Raw genomic sequence first — 20,351 nt, forward strand, 5'->3', positions numbered from 1 at the left:
GCCCCAACTGCTGGGTTGCAACCCACTACCAGGCAGTGGCTGGTTGAGAACTGGGCCACTAAAGCAGCAAGCAAGCATGTGAAGCTTCATTTGTGCATGTGTAGGATTTTGGTCGTGCATGAAAACAATTCCTTCCCCACCCCCCGCTGCCTAAATCACCTAAGCCACTGCCACTGCTGGTCCACAGAACTAAAACGGTTGGGGATCTTTGTTTTAGATCACAACAAATATTAAGCCAAGACTTTCCCCCAGGATTTCAAGGATTTTCCTCATAATTAATGCTACATTTAAGTATGATTTGAGTGAAGCACGTCTTAACATAATATTTACACTGATGCCTTGAAAGGTGGACAATAGAGGAAGCTGTTAGAAAAGTCCACAATTAATCTTTCTCAAACATTGCCTGAGCATATATTTCCATTGAAGTGCTTCAGTTGGCTTGAATCATGCAAGGCATTCTGGGAACATCAGAAGAGCCTAATCAGAGAGCCTCCTTAAACAATTTGTTTAACAAACACTCACAAATCAATTGTGTTTGGTTGGCTAAAGAGAAACAATTGAAATAAAATACAATTAGTACAGGCTGTAAAACACAGATAGGCTCCATGACCTTTTTTTAAACAAGAAAAGAAAGCCATTAAATTAAGGTATTTGGCAGTTCTGTCATCTGCTGGATTAAATACAAGTATGACAGTTTGATTAATGTATTTAGGGGGCTGTTTTCATTTGTACCAAATTCTAACATGTAATGCATTCCAGTCATGAACTTTACAAATGAATGGCTCCATCTCATTCTTTCCTTAAGAACCATGGGAATTGTTTCACTATTCACTAAAAAAAAAAGAATGCTAATAATAAAACAGAGGAAAAAGCTTTAGTAGTAACAATAATGATCGTTACTGCACAATTGCAACTCAAGAAGTCATTAAGAAGCTGCAGTTAGACTGGGCATTTTACAGCTCCTGAGCACATCTGGCCCTTTGGCTGACCCTGTACAGCTTGCATGAGATCAACTGGAAATTAGAAAACAAATATAAATAAGTTTATTGTAAGTGGCGGGAGAAGAAGCTGAATTGGGTCCAGCTTTGTACAGTCACCATGCATTCCTACAGTTGGCAGGTAGTTCAGGGGGGTGAGGAAAGTGAGTGCTTTTCTGGGCCTGTGCAGTGTTTGCCCCTCACCAGCCTGAGATGATGGCAGCAGTCACTGCGTGAGGGGAGCCAGACTTGGCCACCCACTATCGTTTTGGTCAAAGTATGGGCAAGTGGGTGGAGGGTAGCCAGGAGCTATTGGTTTGCCTTCCACAACAGTCTTAGTTCCTCATGTGGCTCCTTGGGAAAGTTAATTGCCCACTCTTGAATTAGACCAATACTGAGAACAAGACCAATACTGTCCAGGGGAATGTAAACATTTGATGAGGAGGAGGAGGAGGAGAAGGAGGAGGAAATGACAAAAATGCCAAATCTAATCTGAACATCTGGCTGACTATGCAAATGACCCATAATAATTGGTCAATTGTAAAAGATAACTTTATTCGGAACAGCTTACATACGGTGACAATATCTCTAATACCATCAAACATGAAGCTCCTCATCATGTGAGGATGAATAGGTTAGGATTTAATCCAGAGAAATGTAGATTTCTACATTAGATTATCTGCATTTATTTAATATAATTTTGATATAATTTGGTCTAAAGGACTTTGCTGGTAGAATCTGGGGTTTGTTTCTGCTAAACCATCATTGAACTTAAAGGTTTGGCAGAACCTCTGAAACTTAAGGATTTCATCCAGAATTGAAATCAAATGTATTTTCTATTTTGTGCACACTTCTCAGCCATAGTCACAAGTTTCAGTCTTGAAAGGTGATCAAGAAAAAGCATTAAGTACCTAAACACAGAATAAATTACATACATATTCTCAAATAATATATTTCTTAGTCTATAGCAGGGGTGTCAAACTGCCGGCTTGTGGACCGGATGCGTCACACAGAAGCCGTGCCCACCCCATTGCTGGCAATGGCAAAACAGTCCCGATATGTTGCGCGATGTCACATGATGTTGTGGGTTTGACATGTCTGCTCTATGGGCTAAGATCTAGTGAACTAATATTTTATACGATAATCAAACTAACAAAATCTTCTTACCTCTTGCCGTTTGAAGTTCTGAACATACTCTTCAAACTGTTCATCTTTTGTTTCATCAGCTTTGCCTAGTTTCTGAAGCACCTGTAAATGAAGAACAGGAGAACTCATTGTTACTTCGAGTGATATTTCTCACCAAATATCAATGGAGTGATTGTATTGTTCTGACATTATTGGTACTTTATCTCATTTTGGTAACATCTTACTATTTTTTTTCTCACCAATTTACAACACAATACAAAACTAATGCAATAGTAGCTATGATGCTACTATTGAAAAACGCTCTCTAAGAAGAAAGTGTTGATTCAAAGCAAGAACCATTTTATCTCCCTGCATCAATAGCCTGACAATGTTTTGTAAACTAGCAAGGGCCTTGACATATTTTTTGAAGCAATAAATCTTTCTGTTGCAACACAGTAAAGGAAGAGATCTGGCAGAATAATAAACCGCTATGCTAGCCATGATGTTGAAGACCAAACTTTATTAAGTTTTCTCTTGTATGTTATGGTTCACTATTCCTGACAGTAATCAACATTACTTCAATCTGTCTCTAATTTTAAACATACACCAACAGAGAATAAGTGAAATAGATTGGCTTGCCAGTTAATGGGGTATGAAATCTTAAACATGACAAGTGTGCTTTGGGATTTATCAGCCACATTAAGTTTCAAGTATATTTAATGCCATACAAATATGTACAAAATCATTATGGTGAATATTTGCATTGCGCAAAAGTATGCTGAAGGGACCAAGATGCAGGATCTCAATTAGGTAAGGCATAACATCTGTGAATGAATTTACAACACAGGGACAATAGAAGCACTTCATTAATGAACAAGTTGAAATGAAATGGAATAGTATTTGAAACAAGAACAAAGCAGAACATACATCTTTTCCCGGAAAGAGTCTTCAGACCCCTTAGGCACTGAAGAGTTTGGCTCTGCTATTCATAGAATACAGTGAAGATGAGCTGCATATGAATCAGACAAAATTGAAGCATGAACTTCCTAGATGGCAGAATTCAATTATGCATACAATGAATAACTCCACACTTCCATTAAAACAGAAGAGCATTTAAAGCTTGTTCTGCAAACTCTTATTTTAACCAATGCACCCTCACTCTGTTCTTTCTTGGCTATTTTCCTTTTTAAGAAAAGAAGGAGGTGGAAGAGAGAAAGAGCTGAAAGAGGTAGGAATATGTAGTGATATTTAAAAACCCAGGACCTTGAATTTAACAAGACGTAAGATTCAAATTTTAGGTAACTTGGTCTTAAAATACAATTGGAGACTATCTGAGAAGATAGTGGCTTTTATTGAGTTCTTTTCTATGTAAAAAAGGTAAGAGGACAATAGTATGTGAGTAATGAGACTGAATGTGTGTGTGTGTGTACACATACCCACACACCGCACACCTCTCTCTCTCTTTCTCTCAACACACTTGCAGCCAATAAATTTGAGTGCTGGTGGAGAAAGTCACATGATTATGTCATCTTTTGTTTTTATACTTCTGGATTCTTCAGGAGACAAAAGAGTTGCACATTGCACATTTGTCTGTTTGATCTGGTCTTCCCATGTGCATTCAGAGGTTATGAATACACACATGCACACACAATGTCTTCTGCAACAGAGGATATCTGAAGGCAAAGACTTATATAGACCTCCTTGAATGACAGGGAACATGTCATGGTCCAGAGCCTTGAAGCCTCATCAAATAAAACAGCTCTGACTCATCCTTGAGCCTCCAACAGTGCCACTTCACTGCCTAGAAAAACAAAAGCTGAAGTGGCAGGACTCAAAATTAAAGAGGAGGCATCTCAACAGAGACAACAGCCTCTGCTTTAGTGAGAACCAACTGGACTATGGAGAAAGCAGCTGCAACAGCCTTGAAAAAGCAGCCGAGGCATTTGCTATAGGTAGTCCACAACTTAACAATCATTCATTTAGTGATAATTTGAAACACTGAAAAAGTGACTTACAACAAGCCGTTGCATTTATTACTGTCACAGCAGGTCACATGATCAAAATTTGAGTGCTTGGCAACTGACATGTATTTATTTATGATAGCTGCAGTATTCTGGGGTTGTATGATCACCATCTGCAACCTTTCTATCTTCCTTCAATCAAGCAAAGTCAATGGAGAAAGCCAGATTCACTTAACCACTTAACAACTGCAGTAATTCATTTAACAACTGTGGCAAAAAGGTTGTAAAATTGGGCATGACTCATTTAACGACCGCCTTTATTAGCAACATAAATTCTGGTTGCAAGGAAGGACAACCTTACAGTGTATTACAAGCTGTCTTGTTCCACTATTACTATAACAAACTCTATTTCTAGCCTTTTGCATAGGGTGCATTCAAGATTTTTTCCCCCTAGATTTCTTTTGTCTGCAGTTCCTGTTGGATCCAGGCTACTTTAAAACTCAATTTCTGGCTTCTCCCTATATTTGACCCTATCCTGTTCAGTAAAATAATATTAAATGTTATGTAAAATGACATTTACATAACATTTTTCGCATATAGTGACCACACAGCCCTCCGATTGCCTATCCTTGAGCTGTCATTTGATCTTGCAGTGATACAAGGTTGAAACTGCATAGGAACAAGTGGCTCTGTTAATTTTGACTTCAAAGTACTTTTTGTAACTGTAGGAGACTTTACAGGGTGCTGGATTAACTGCATATTACAGTATCTCTATCCTAGATAAGAATCTGAATCATGTGTTGGATAGCTATTAGTACCTTTAATGAGGGAAGACTTAAATGCTGAATGAGAGATGTTAGAATATAGAATAATTGAGTTATTTTAACTCTTATCTCCATGGAAGAATGCAACTGAAAGGCTCCTTGATAATACAGATAGTCTTCGACTTACGACCACAATTAAGCCCAAAATTTCAGTTGCAAAGCGAGACAGCTATTAAGTGAGTTTTGCCCTCATTTTACTTTTATGACCTTTCTTCCCACAATTGTTAAGTGAATCACTGCAGTTGTTAAGTTAGTAAACTGAATCTGGCTTCTCCATTGACTTTGCTTGTCAGAAGGTTGCAAAAGGTGATTCTGGGATGAGCCAATTTTCCAAGCATTCCAATTTTGATCATGTGACCACGGGGATGCAGCAATGGTTGTGAGAAAAATGGTCATATGCCAGCTTTTTCAGTGCTGTTGTAACTTCAAATAGCCATTAAATGAATGGCTGTAAGTCAAGGACTACCTGTAAAGCAAAGGTTCACATTTGAACTTAAATGTTTAAATTCTGAACTGCACAGAAAATAAATTATCACTGATTATGCATCAGAATTTTGCAGTTATTTTTAATATATATGAATTTAAGCATAGGCTTTCTTAAAAATATAGAACTTATAATTTAGTACCTTATAAATCTAAGCAAATAACTAACTATGCATTTCCTCTATTGATCTATCTAGGGTAAAGCAGAAATTTATTTATTTAGCTATTCATATCTGTCAACATCCAGCTTGAGAATCCAAATAAAACCCTAGATTTGTTTTGTTTCTGAAAAGTGTACTGTTTATTGAATACACAGCTTGGTTATGTCGAAGAAAAACTAATTCTGAGGTTCCAGCACCAATTCATAGACTTAAACAATAGTTTTCCCAGCCAAACCCTCAACATCTTACGTAATCTATATCAACGAGTCCACTTTGTTATGGGAACCATCTGCTTCAAATCCACACCTGTTCTGGTGTCCTTGACAAGGCTTCAAGCTCTCACGGTCTACAGCTAAATCAAAAAAGTTTTGTTTCTCCATCTAACTACTTGAAAGTAACACCTCCCCTGCTTAATCTAAAGGCAAGATGAAATGCAGAGGCACATAGCTGCCAAAGTTTCATCCTTGACAATATGTATATATGCATTTTTATGTTTAATTCCATGAACACCAATTCTATCTGTACCAAACAACTGCAATGATTGAATCTAGCTGAGTTAATTTAAGTTACCATTTTGAGTAACTGGCTATGGTACAACAAAAGTAATATTTCAAAAAGATTGTATCATAGACTTCAGGAATTATTGCTTGTTCTCACTTCATACATTTTAAGATCTGAATATTTAACAGTATCACTGGTTAAAAATAAACTGTTCCTTTACTTTTGGACTTTTTGTTTTTTAAAACATGTTTAAATTCTGTTGTTTATAAAATGCAAAGTTGTTTACACTAGGAGCTACATCAATAAACTGTGATACTGACTGGAAGCATGCTTGAACAGAGAAAAGAAACTGACATATTTACCAATAATTTTGTTTTGATTTATATCCTATATTTCAGGATGAACTCGGAACTCAATCTAAATATAATGCAAGCACAGAGCGTTCAAAAGGGGTGCATGCATAGGGCTCTTCTTCAAAGTTGTATTTTCTGGAAGATGTGTGTATGTGGACATAAAACAATACTTCTGTCGGGTCTCAAATTCAATGTTGAAATGTTTGTCTATTTTTTATAAATCAAGGCTGAGATAGATGAACAGTAGATGATATTATCATCTGTGGCCTCCTAGCTAGTGTTGCAGTTAATATTTTAGCATCTACATTAATGAATCAGTCTATAGCTTGCATACTTGGTAGAATGTTTCTCAGATGTTAATATTACCGTACTAGAACACTTATGAAATAATAACTGAAATTATTGATTATAATCCTTTTTTCCATTGGAGCTAGAGGTGGTTATTTATTTATATTTCAGCATAACATAAAACAAAAAAAAACAAAAAAACACTTCTGCTAGATCTGATGGTAAAATTCAATAGCCTTGCATAACCAACCACGAAGGATAACCTAGTGAAGTAGCTACATCCAGCCTTCTAGGGCAGAGTTCCCCAATCTTTCAGGGTTGGTGGCCCAGACTGGGGGGGCAGGGGAAGAAGGGATGGTTTTTTGTGGGGGGGTGACTGGATGTGTTATGAGCACATTTGTGGGGCTTTGGATGCCCAAAACACTCACGGCGATGCTCACACAAGTAGGGCTGCAAACACCTGCAATGCTTGTGGCAATGCTTGCATGAGATGGGCTGAGAACACCCGTGATGCTTGCAGCAACGGTCGTGCTAGTGGAGCTGCAAACACACATGATGCTTGAGGCAATGCTCGCATGAATGGGATTGTGCGCACGTGTACACCTGTGCACACTGGCCAGCCCCTCACAGGGCCCAGTGGCCTATAGCCCGTGCCCTGATAATGGGCCACAATCCACAGGTTGGGGATATAACCTCCTTCAATCATTTAAAAGTCATGTGACTAATTAAATGTGTATACTCATACTATGCAATTGCTATGGAAAATTAATAAAGACAGATAGGACCTATATTAGGTGTTCTCAACTTTCTTCAGACTGTTTCATCATCAAGAAAAAGTCAGAGGCCTATCACATAATCTGGAATCAGCTATATAGACTCAACAAGTACCATGGCATAAGTCACAACCAAAGGGTTCAAAATTGCTGAAATCTTCAAAAACAACACTTAAAATAGGTTTTTCTTGTATAAAAGAATAATTATACACTATTAACGCTAATATATTCTGATATGCCGGGGTTTTTTGGAACAGAAATTCCTACCTATCTTCTTTTTCCAACATTTTTGGTTTATAGTTAGGCTGGAGTTTTTCATAGAGATGGTTGCTCATTGCAATTTGGAATGGGGAGGGGAAGAGAAAGCAAGTTTAGAAAGGGGCTATATAATGCTAAAAGAAATAAGGCATTTTTTGTTTATTTATTGCTCAAAATATTGTTAAAAAAATAAAGACCATGGAACAATAAAAAACCCACTATAATTGTAAGGAACCAATTACTTGGTATTTGCAAGAAATAACTACAACCAAATTGAGAAGTTTTTCAAAAGTTTCCCACCTTTTACGTCAAAAACAACAAATAAAAATCAGTGTGGGTAGATGGACTAATAAACAATTAGTGAGCTTAACTCACTAATTTACTCTGTCAATTTTTCAACTTCTTCAGTCTGCAGCCCTTGGATTTCTTGGTTATGTCCTTTCCATATACTTCATGTTTTTTTAGACCTGCCAAGGTTTGCTAGGTGCTGCTCCTTGCCAGATGCTAACATCTGGAGAAATGTATGTATGCTTGCATTTTGGGGTTATATTACTGCAATTTCAATTGAAATCAGTAAGGTCCTTTAGAACAAACATATATAAGATTAATTAATTTATTGAATAGACTTATAGACTTTATACTTCTCTTCCAGAAGCATAAAGTATCCTATAGAGAACTTCTCTTCCAATGTTTCCCCACAATAATATTTCTGTGAAGTAGGTTAGGCTCAGAGATAATGATTTCATCAAAATATCTATGCTTGGGATGGAGTTGAATCTGATTCTCCTCTTCTTTAATCCAATATTTAAATCACTAGTTCACATGGGCAATTTTCCTAAAGCGGCATTAAGAGTCAGGTGGCATATAAATTTAATATATTATTATGGTTGATTGCACAATAAATTATATATTTAGATTTGGCATTTTTGTCCACCTGTCAAGTCCTTCCCAATGAGCTGAGATAGATACAGTAGATGTTGTTTGATGGTGTTAATGATATTGCAGGATGTAAGCTATTATAGATAAAGCTGCCTTTTGCAATTGACTAGTGGTGATTTTGTCAATGCTGATAGCAATTTAAGTGGTGCCCCAGATGTTTTGGGATTGTACCTAAGGCACCTACTACTATTGGAACTATCTTTGCTTTCTTTTGCTACAGTAATTTTACTTCTATTTGTGAATCTTTGTATTTTGTAGTTTTCTCTGGTTCTTCCTCTTCTCTTCTGCTGTCTCCAGGTACTGCAATATCCACTATTTGTCTATTTTGTGGCCCATCAGTTTTTGATTGCAGGCAAGTGATATTTCTTCAACAACACATTATTATTGCTACTTTGCCATGCCTTTGGTTGTAATCAGTCCATGTGATTTTTTGCAGCAGTTAAGTAGTTTGGCCATGGTTTCTTCTACCTCTATGCAGAGCTGGCATTTGTCTCAGATGTCTCAACCACAAACCATTAAGTTTATCTTCGCCTAGTGTTGACCAGTTCTTGATCTTCCTTGCCCTTTTCTGCACCATTTCTGCTGTAATTGCCAGTTCTTTCATTTCAGCTTCTTTTTTATTCTTATCTACCTTCTTTTGTCAAGCTGTATTTTTGTTGTATTTCTTTGGGTTCTCCCATATCTGTGCCCAGAACTGCACTGCTTCCTCTTTGTCAGGTGTTGGCTGATTCACTACAATCTCTCCATTGATGGACTGCAGTGGTGGGATTCAGCCAGTTTGCACCACTTCGGCAGAACCGGTAGCTAACTTTTTGTTGCCCAGGCCCATAATGGACTTCCGGAAGGGGCATCCACACACAGAACCGGTTGTTTACATATTTGAATTCCACCATTGATAGACTGATATAAATGTTTCTGATTTGAATATATTTGAAGATTCTGCCTATAGTAAGCAATTCAAGCTTCATATCTGCTATAGCTATATAGCATATAGCTATATAGCATTGGCTATAGCTGTTATTTGCTGCTTTATTATTTCCTTGATTTTAGATGATATTTCCTGATCAGGTATTCTTTGATCTTGTTTTTCAGCTTCTTTTCTTTCATCTGATCGAGCTGGACTGCATATGATTTTAGCGTGCTGATTTTACAGCCAGATATTCCATTTTGATAGTGCACTTGGCTTTATTTGGCTTTATTTCCTCTTTGCTGATTTTGCATTCCAGGCACTCAGCTATAACTGCAGCTGTGCTATACATTAGCTGGTTGTTTCTTACAGTGAGCTGATGATTATCTTCGATATTACAATATTAGCATCTCTTAATACTTCTGCTAGCTGTTTCTTTGAAGAAGCCTCAGTGTAGAAAAGCTTATTCTGTTGTTTTAGTGCTGTTCTAGATGCTCAGTTATTCTTTTTTTTCATTTCTTCTTCTTTTAATTAGAAGACTTCATTCTTTCTGAAGAGAAAGCAGAAGAGAGATTGTCTGGTTTGAGAATGAAAACCATTTTATATCTTTGCCAGCTTCCTTTACTGTCTCTCTCTCTCTCTGGTTTGCCTCTCCAATTCGAATTACTTCTGGCAAAGCTTCGATTTCTTCCCAGGTAGGCCAATTCTGCTCCTGTTAATTCGTTATTTCTTATTATAAATCAATGTTGATCTGCTAGACTCTTTTATTTCTGATTCCAGATGTTGCTCTTTCAAGAACTGGTGAACTCTTTTCAGATATCCTCTTCTCACTGGACCTGATTTGTAATAACAGGTCATTATTTCTTTGCAACAGGTAGCACCTTTTCTTTCAATAAGGCCTGCAGCTGCTGGCCCTGATTGCTCAGCCAACTGTCTTCAGTTCGATAGCCCATTTGTCATCAGATGTCCAGAAACACAGTATCTTGTGTGGTATTTGTTAGCCTGGGTGATGACCAGTCCAGCATGGTTTTCTGTAATTTATGTCTCACCATATTGTTTATGGGAAATGTATTCTTTGTCTGGCTCCTCTGATGAGACCTGTCCAGTATGGTTGAACCTCTTGCATAGCTCTCATCTTCCTTAGAATACACAAGCCCCACATACCACATCAAGTTAGTGCCTCACTAGGGAATTATCATCATTACAACACTAAATAATTGCAAAATGAAACAAAATGAAATTGCCTTATTAATAATATTATTAAGCTTATCAAGATATAAAATACAAAAGAAAATGAAAATAGGGGGAAAGGGGTAGGGAAAAGGGAAGAGAGGGAAGTTTAGGTTAATGAGGGAAAAAGAAAGAAAAGCATTGACTTTTTACTCTTTTTAGTGCAATAGAATAAGATACTAACATTACAGCCTCAACTTACTTTTACATATTTAATATACACTAGTCATTTCCATAATAACAAACTTAACTAATGAGCAAAACCCAAAGTCAAACATTCATTTTTTTTCCATTTCAAGCACACAATCCAGAAGTGGTTTCCAAATTGAATGTGTTCTTTTCTTTGATTAAAGCAGTTAATTTAGCTATCTCTGCAGGTTCCATCAGTTTTTCCAGCCATTCACCCATTGTGGAATTAAAGTATCTTTCCATTTTTGTGCACAAAGAATTCTTGCTGCTGTCAACATATATAACAGCAAAGTTCCAATTTCTTCAACAATCAAGCCAAAAAGAAAAATCTTTGGTTTGATTTTTATATTCCCTTTAAGATATTTAAAGGGAATATAGCTGGCCAGCTCATTCTGACTGACTCCAGGTTGTTTACAAACATAAAATCCCAATACAAAAACAATATAAAAAGCAATAAGCCCCCATCTCTCTGATGACAACAATCAATTTGCAACTTGAAGGGCTTCATATCATTCTGTCAAAATGGGGGCCAATATTATCTCTGCTGAGATGATGTTCCATATGGAGGGAGCCACCAGATGGACCTCCTTAGAAGAGGACACCCATAACATTCCTTGTCTCCCCATTCTGGTGAGTTGGATAGATTTGATTGGGAAAAGATGGTCCTTCAAATAACATGGTCCCCAGCCATATAGGACTGTGATGGTGGCAACCAGCACTTTGAATTGCACCCAGAAGGAAATCAGCAGCCAATGCAGCTCCTGCAGGAGAGATAACATATGTGCAAATCTAGGCTTGCACAAAACCATGTGGGCCACCACATTTTGAGCCAACTAAAGCTTTGGGATATTTTTCAAGGGCAGCCCCATGTAGAGAACATCGCAATGATCAAGATAGGTGATTAAGGTGTGGGTAACTGTAAGCAGAGATTGTTGGGCTTATCACAAATCCACCAAAAATGTTAAAAAGTTTCTTCTTTACATTTACATTTCCAACATAGATTTGAAATACTTTTATATTTTTTTGGCAATTTATCATATCTTAAATACCAATGGCATATTATTTTATAAAAAAATATTTTAAATTATAATTTAATGTAAATTTTAAACCCTTCATCCACATATTTTCTCATTGTTCGAGCCTTGTTATACCCAAAAATTCTTTGCCCATTAGATCATGCAATGCTTCACATATTCATTCTCCAAATTCAATTTCAATAAGAATTTACAAACTTTGGCAATAACATGTTCATCATTACTACACAGTACAATTTCAAATTCATTTTTTTTTACGTCAACCCCATAACGTTTAAAATTTAATTTAAACGTTTCTTTCAATTGTAAATATGTAAACCAATGATAGATAAGTCCATCTAACTCCAACTCTGTCTTGAACGTGAGGATAGGTTAAAATGTATGATTTGACCAGAAGTCCATCAGTCTGACTTCACCATTATTTCTTTTCTGCAAAAGGCTTCCTAAGGTATCCAAAAAGGCAGTTTCACAGAGAACATGGCTTTATATTTGTTCCAAACCCTTACGATGGATGACACATTTAACAAGGTGATTCTTAAAATCAACGTGATTCTTAAAATGACAACATTTACTTTAACCTTTTCATACTATAATTAGGCATTTCATGAAACATAATAAAATTATGAATAACAGCAATATAGAAATAACTTTGTCTTATTGTGTCTTTTCCACCACAATTTTTTTTGAGCTAAGCTCATCTCTTGCTGATTTCATGTCCAAGCAGTATGACAATGCTGATAGAGGAGAATATTTGTAGTTAGGTGTTAAAATGAGGATTCCATAGGGCTCTCTGAATTTGGTTGTTTTCATCCAAGTTCAGAGAGCACAAAGGAGCCCTCAGTACGGAAGTGATCTGGCATTGCTATCTTCCATGTTGTATTTTTATTTCAAGAATAATCTAAATGCTATCCAAATACTAACCAAAATCACATAATTCCAGTCACTGCTGCCATCTGCTGTTTGAAATTAACTCTTTATATTTCTTGATGCATATTTTTGGTTCAGCTACTCAGTGCATGTGCAATACCAGAAAATATAAGCATGCCCTGGATTTCAAATTCTTTGAAAGAAAGGGGATATAATTTATACATAACTTGTCATATTGGTCAGATCCATTACTGAAAGACATGCTGCAAATAAATTGAAATAGTTTGTTGGGATACAAACAAAAAGAATGTAGTTTCTTATCATTTCATAACCCTTGTAAATAAGGAATAAAGAGACCTTTAGCTGAAGGCAAAGACTTCTGTTTAGGTTGGCATGGATCAGAATAAAAAAAGTTGTAAAGTTTACTTTACAAATAATAAATAATAAAGAAAATATGGGAAATATGACTGTTACAGGGATTTGGATACCTCCTTACCTTACAAATATGCCAGATGGTTTGTCAAAGATCATAGGTAGTAACACACATGGATTCCTATTCATTTTAAAGGAAAAACTGTAATTACTCACAGCTGTCTTCCAATCTATCATGTAACTATAAAGATCTTTTTTTCAATGCATGAATGATGATGTTACAACAGTGCCCAGAAGCAGATTTTTTAAAGTTAAGATAGTGACCTGTGAAGTTTCCATACTGAATTGCTGAAAACCTCAGATTATAAATCTACATCAGGGGTGTCAAACTCAATTTCATTGAGGGCTGCATCAGCATTGCAGTTGCCCTTGGGGGGCTGGGTGGGTGTGGTCAGGGTGGGTGTGGCCTATTGGGTAGGCGTGGATGGAGTGCATGTGGCCTACTGGGTGGGCATGGCCAGCTCTACATCGTTCACGTCAAGGGTGCCTGTCGGGGCCTGGGCAGGAGTGGGACAGATCTGAGGGTCTCTGGCAGAAGGGGGTGGGACTGGGGCAAGCGCCAAGACATGGTCCATTTCTTCATTCCTCACAAAGGGTGACACTTCCCCAGCATGCACCCAGGGGCTGTTTCCTCGCTGTTTCTAGACGGCCTTGTGGAGCTAAGGCTGAATGTGTTTCAGCATAGATGGCCACCACAAAATTGTACATTGGCTCCCGGCCGGCCTGGGCCAGGGCCAAGGCAGTGGGGGCCGTTCCCTCACTGTTTCCAGGATGGCTTTGTGGGCACATGATACCACTTCACGGGCCACATTGGGCCCCCGGGCCTTGTGTTTGACATGTCTGATCTACATTCATTTATTTAGGAGCAGGACTGCCCCAAGCAGGTTTGCAAGTGGTACCCACCAAATTAAAATGTAAAAATATATTTTCATTTTGAAAACAAACCATGTCCACTTGCTCACATCAGGTCTTTTCCAAAATAAATGTTGTTTATCAGTTTAGAGAAACCATATATATTGCACAATCTGATGCTATTAGTGTTGCTAACATTTTGTGGTGCACATAATGTTGCAGTTCCTGGAAGTCCAGCCTAAGCATTCTTTTTTGGGGTGGCAAAACACGTTTTGTACAAAGGCATCTTACAGCTTAGCAGTGGCCCTGTCTAGTAATACAGAACGCAGTGGGGTATATTTTTGAACAAATCTACAAAGAATCATACTAATTCATCCTATCATTGTCCAACCAATAAGGGAAGTTTTTCATTTATATTAATTCTCAGTGAGAGTAAGGTCAAAAATGACCAATGAACTTCTGTATTATCCAAACAAGTTTAGGAAACTTTAAAATAACCAAGCATGATAACCAATTAAATGTCAAGTTAAAAAAGAATGTTTCAAGTTTAAATGCACAATGCATCCCATCAACATCTGATCAACCTCAGATCCCCCAGCTCTGCAGTCTTTTCAGGATAAATTAAAGAAATCCCTAACACAGCATTTTCCAAATTTGCCTCTCATATTGTTCAAAACTCCTTCAGTATCTTTTGTAAGACACTTTCTCTTTGGAAATTCTTAAAATTCTAATTCTTGTCCACCTCTTTTGGATGTAAACTCAAGCTTCCTATCAACCAATCTTATTTTTTTTTTTGCATAATACTTGTATTCTGTGTGACTGACTGATAATGTAAAATGTATTATTTCTAGCCCATTCCTAATGCCTAATTTCCTGCAAAATACAAAATACCAAAAGCCATTGGAACTGCACAGTCTATTAATTTGGGCTTTTCTTGGGAATGTATTGCCTTTTCTCTGGGTAACTGTGGTGTTTTGCCAAAATTTCATCCTCCTCCTTCATCAGGTGCACATTCCATCACAGGAACATGCTTCTACTTTCTTCCATCATTTCATCATGACAATTTATTTAACAGCCTAATTTTCAAGAGTATGGTAAACTTTTCTATGAGAAACACAGAACCTACAATACCTCACCTTATTTGTCTACCTGGATTAGCCCTGTCTGCTCTGATTGGCTTATGTTCTCAAGCCTCGAAAGAGTTTCTTGTGTTCTACCAAATAAAACGTGTTGTCCAACCTTGAGGCTTCTGCATGAAATGAATGACTCTGTCCTAATAAGTCTTTATTCTTTATTAATTGTTCAAATTTGGACTTGATATGGAAAAATATACAAATGTCATTTAAAATGTTAATCCATCTGTACATTGATTGCTGGTAACAATGAATTGTGATATAATGATACTAAATACTGTTCATTTCTTAAAACTATAAGGACAGTACATGTCATGTACTGTGTAGAAAAGGAGAAGGAAAATTAGCAAGATTAAATGCGGCAGCTATAGCAAACAGCTTGGAGCAGATGTATTAAGCCTTCTGGATATATGTGTGGGTGTCTGTTTATGGAACAGGAAGCAGGTCTGAGGGAAGTAAATGTCCATACTGCCCTTCCAAATATTAAAAATAAAGATGGCTTGGATATTTTGCTGCACTGCACTGTCATTGCTTTATTGGCAGAGATACAATCTGTTGAGCATCTTGTGGAATCAGCAAAAACACTAATAGGCAAAAAGTGCAGTGTGACTCATTGTCATTCTGCAAACCAAAGGTCACAAATAAATATTTTATGAAGGGCTGCTCATGTAGAGCAGTTACAGTCTGGGGCCCAAGGATCTTTTTACCAAATTAATTTTTCTTAAATTTGTAACTAGAAATCCCAGTCTGAGAAAATAATTCAGTATTAAATTTCTAGTTCTCAATGGCTAAGAAGATGAAAATTGAAGAAGACAGAGGGGCTAATTCTGGCTCCACAAGATCAAGCCTTAAGAACAAAATCATACAAAGCAAGAATTGAGAAGATAGCAACAGATAGAAAGTGCCACTTCTGCAAAGAAGCTGAAGAAATGGTGGACCACCTGGCTATAAGAAGATCACAGAGACTGATTACACATAGCAAAGTAGAAACAATAGTGCATTAGAAGATCTGGAAAAAATACTATTTGTCTGCAAGCAAAAACTGATGGGACTATAAAATAGAGAAAGTAATGGGAGATAAAGAAGTTAATTGCTCTGGAACTTTAGAATTCAAACAGATAGGAGGGACTTGCCAGATAGCACACAAGATTTACTAAGAATATGTTGATAAGAAGAACAAAAAAGTCTGGATAATGGATGTGGCAGTACTTGAAGACAACAGAATAGAAGAGAAAACTGGAGAAGATAACAAAATACAAAGATCTGCAAATAGAAATAGAACTACTGTGGCAAAAGAAAGCAAAGGTAGTACCACTAGAGATCGGGACCTTGGGTGCAATTGTAAAACAACTGGTGCACCACTTAAACACCATTGCCATTGACAAATTAACTATCCGTCAATTGCAAAAGGCAGCTTTACTCGGAACAGCTTACATCCTACAACAGTACCTTTAACACCATCAAACATCCGCATCTGCATAACGCCAACCTTCTCCAATCTTCTTTCCTGGTATAGTAAAATTTCAAATTTTCTACTCTACCTCATCTATAGCACTTGAGATAGTGGATAACACCAAAATCAAATTTCAACACAACTAATATTAGCATTAGCCTTGATTTAATACTACTCATTACAGTTAATGCAAGTAATACGTTTTTTAACACTTGTGTAATTCAGATTATGGCTTTGTTCCAAAAGGAGAAAAAAGTACTACTTTAGGTCTAGCTGTTGGGGTGTTACTTATTCAATTAACTGTTGAACATGACTTAATGGGCACCATTTCACTATATCTGTTTGTCAATCTGCTGCTTTGTATTTTTATAAACTCATTCTTGTGTCACGATATTACTTTTATCTTCTGCCAATCTCTTTTTTTGCTTTCCATTTTTCCTAGTATCAAGTTTTGTCTTCGCTATACTCTAAAATATTTAAGCCTGAATTTCATTATTAATACTTCCAGTAAGCAGTTTGATTTTACTTTTAATTTGCTTTATTACTTTGTCTTTTTCTTGAAATCCAGGATATTCTCAATTATTGTCTCTAGCACTGCAATTCAGAGGAATTCTAATGTTTTGTCTAGATCTGTTATAGCTTGTCTCTCATATAGCAAAGCACTTTTTTCATATCATCATCTCTATAAATTTGTGTTCCTAGAAATATAAAGTATGTTCATACTTCCTCTGTTTCTTTTATCTCAATGTTTCTCAACCTTAGCAACTTTAGAATGCATGGACTTCGTGCTGGCTAGAAATCTCAGCACTGAAGTCCATATGTCTTAAAATTGCCAAGGCTGAGAATTACTGCACTATCTATTTGTATTGGGTTGAGCTACTGCAATCTCTTCTTCTTCTTTGAATAAGAGATTTTTTCTTTTTCACTTCTGGCCTTTAGTTATATCATAAGTCCCACCATGTTTAATTCCACTATTTATTTTTTCTAGTCTAGTAGTTCTCTGAAATATTCACACAAGTTAAATAAATAACAGAATTATGTACAACCCTGGCACATTCTTTTCTGCAATTTGGAACAATTTAGTTATTCTGTACATATATGATTCTAATTATTGACTCGTGGCCATCATGCAAATTCTTCAGTAGGAAGATGAGGCAGCCTCGTACCTCAGATTGTTCTTAAAGATGATCTAAAGTTGTATGCTCTACAAAATTGAAAGTTTTAGTGTGGTCAATGGAACAAAAACAGATATTTTTGGAATTCACCTGCCTTTTCTATTATTCATCAGACATCAGCAATGTGATCCTGAATACCTCTTTCTCTCCACATTCTAGCTAGCATATCTAGCAAGTTATTATTCTATATACTGTTAAAATCCAAATACAACAGTGTCTTACTAGCACTTAAGATGAATGCAATTGCTTGGTCTTGCATTTTTTGACATAGGAATATAATTTGGTATTTTCTGGTTCTTCGGCCATTGTACTTATTTATAAAATGCCACTTTAACTGCATTATTTTGTAATATTTTCAAAACAATTATATTATCATTTCATTAGCTACCGAAGCTTTGTTTCTAGTTTTTTCTGTTCATTTAATTTGATTTTTTGGAATATCTGTCTCTAATTTAATGATAAAACTACATATAATCCATTATGGGGTCATTTTGTAAAGTTCTTCTATACCCTTTTTATGTTCAAATTTTGGCATTATTCCAGACACTATGATTGAGAGGCTGCCACAAAGAAGAAGGGGGGGGGGTGTCACATTATTCTCCAAAGCACCAGAGGGCAGGACAAGAAACAATGGTTGGAAACTGATCAAAGAGAAAAGTAACCTAGAATTAAGGAGAAACTTCCTGATAGTGAGGACAATCAACCAATGGAACACCTTGCCTCCAGAAATCGTGGGTGCTCCATCACTGGAGATTTTAAAGAAGAGGCTAGACAGTCACTTGTCTAAGATGGTATAGGTTCTCCTGCTTGAGCAGGGGGCTGGACTAGAAAACCTCCAAGGTCCCTTCCAGCTCTATTCTATTCATCTTCATCTTTTATCATAGTATTTCTTTAATTACTATAACTCTTTTTAAAATGTGTGTTGACAACATATTGCAAGTTGCCCCAGAACTGTTCTACTTTCTTTCTGTCTGCAGTTGGACCTGGATCACTATAATATTTTTTGGCTTATCATGAAACTGAATTGTAATCTTTGTCACTTTCTACATTGGAGAAAGCACCCACTGACTCCCTTTTTAAAACAATAATGGCTATTCCATTTCTTTTTTGTTTTGTTTTTTGTTTTGTTTTTTGTCCTTGGCAGAAGATCTAGTGTTCCTGTAATGTGAAGTAACCCATACTAGTCCATTTCAGATTGCGGATTTCCTGAACATCAATATTTAATCTTAATATTTCTGCTCTGACAACATTAATCATGTTTTGTATGATTCCCGTATTCCACATATCAATGGTATATGTATCTTTTTATCATCAAAATGTCCTTCTTTCTCTGGCCATATCAACTCTGCATATCCTTTCAACTTTCTTTCAATCACATATCAAACACTGAACTTATAATACTTGCCTTCAACCCTTTCTTATTAGCTTCTAGGATAGTTTCCATTATAAATTGTCCATTCTCCAGTGGTATGTTGACCTTATCCTGGTTATGAATACCCATTTTGTTTTTTTGGAAGAACACTGAAATAGTTTGCCATGTTATTCTCCAAATGACTAGTTATACTTGAGATTAATTTCCTTTCTCTACAATTCCACAACAATTCATTTATGACGCTTCATATTAATTTATATAAGTCATACTATCCTTCTCCAACTTTGCTCTCCAAATGTCCCACATATAAGAATGAAGTCTAACTGGTTTCATGCAAGCAAACATTTTGGATTTAGTTTTAACTAATTTATAGGATTTTTTTTAATGTGGATGTGTTACTACTCAGCTACAAACTGGTGGATTAGTAGAAAGACCCAACTGCTTACTGAACTGCCCAGCTGGATCTATGTATATAAATACAAATTTAAGTCTCTCTCTCTCTCTCTCTCTCTCTCTCTCTCTCTCTCTCTCCTTTTGTTATACAACATATTGTACAATGACCTAGTTTTCCTGATTAAAGAGAAAGGATATCAAGAATATATAAATTACTTCCGGTGGGACGGCGCGCCGATGGCGGCTCTTTTGGAGCCGTCCGCTTGGGAAGGCGTCAGAGCCAGCCTGAACAGCGGACATCAGCTGTTCAGCGGCTTGGAACCTTGTGCCCCGGGCGAAGGGGTCAAGGTGAGTACTCCTGGATAGGAGTAGAGCCCCAAAAGCTCTCCCTTAACTTAGGGAGAGTGAAAATTGGGTGCTCCTCCGGAGTCCGGGAACCTCCGTCTCCCAAATGCCTTTGCTCCCTTTTTTCTTTGGGAGCGAAGCGAGTCGTTGCCTCCACCTCCGCGAATTATAGAGACTTGTGAGTAATAATAAGCGGACGGAATTGCCCGGGGATACTGGACTTTGAGCAATCTAAGACTTTAACTCAATTTATTTACATCTTCCCTATTGAACTGGGGGGGAAAAAAAGAGAAAAAAGATGGCTGCGGTTTGCCTTTCTTCAAAGT

At 36.9% G+C, this 20,351-nt stretch overlaps 1 protein-coding gene across 1 annotated transcript in view; it reads right to left on the bottom strand.

The window, feature by feature from the left end:
• AMPH (amphiphysin) overlaps positions 1-20,351 on the bottom strand; it is a 105,765-nt gene that overhangs the window by 68,191 nt on the left and 17,223 nt on the right. Inside the window, exon 2 of the mRNA XM_029283179.1 lies at positions 2,145-2,225. Coding sequence (XP_029139012.1) covers positions 2,145-2,225 — 81 coding nt within the window. The remainder of the gene's footprint in view (positions 1-2,144; positions 2,226-20,351) is intronic.

The sequence above is a fragment of the Protobothrops mucrosquamatus genome, unplaced genomic scaffold (assembly GCF_001527695.2).
Source record: "Protobothrops mucrosquamatus isolate PMUCROS unplaced genomic scaffold, P.Mucros_1.0 scaffold32, whole genome shotgun sequence".
In the NCBI taxonomy this organism is placed as follows: Eukaryota; Metazoa; Chordata; class Lepidosauria; order Squamata; family Viperidae; genus Protobothrops; species Protobothrops mucrosquamatus.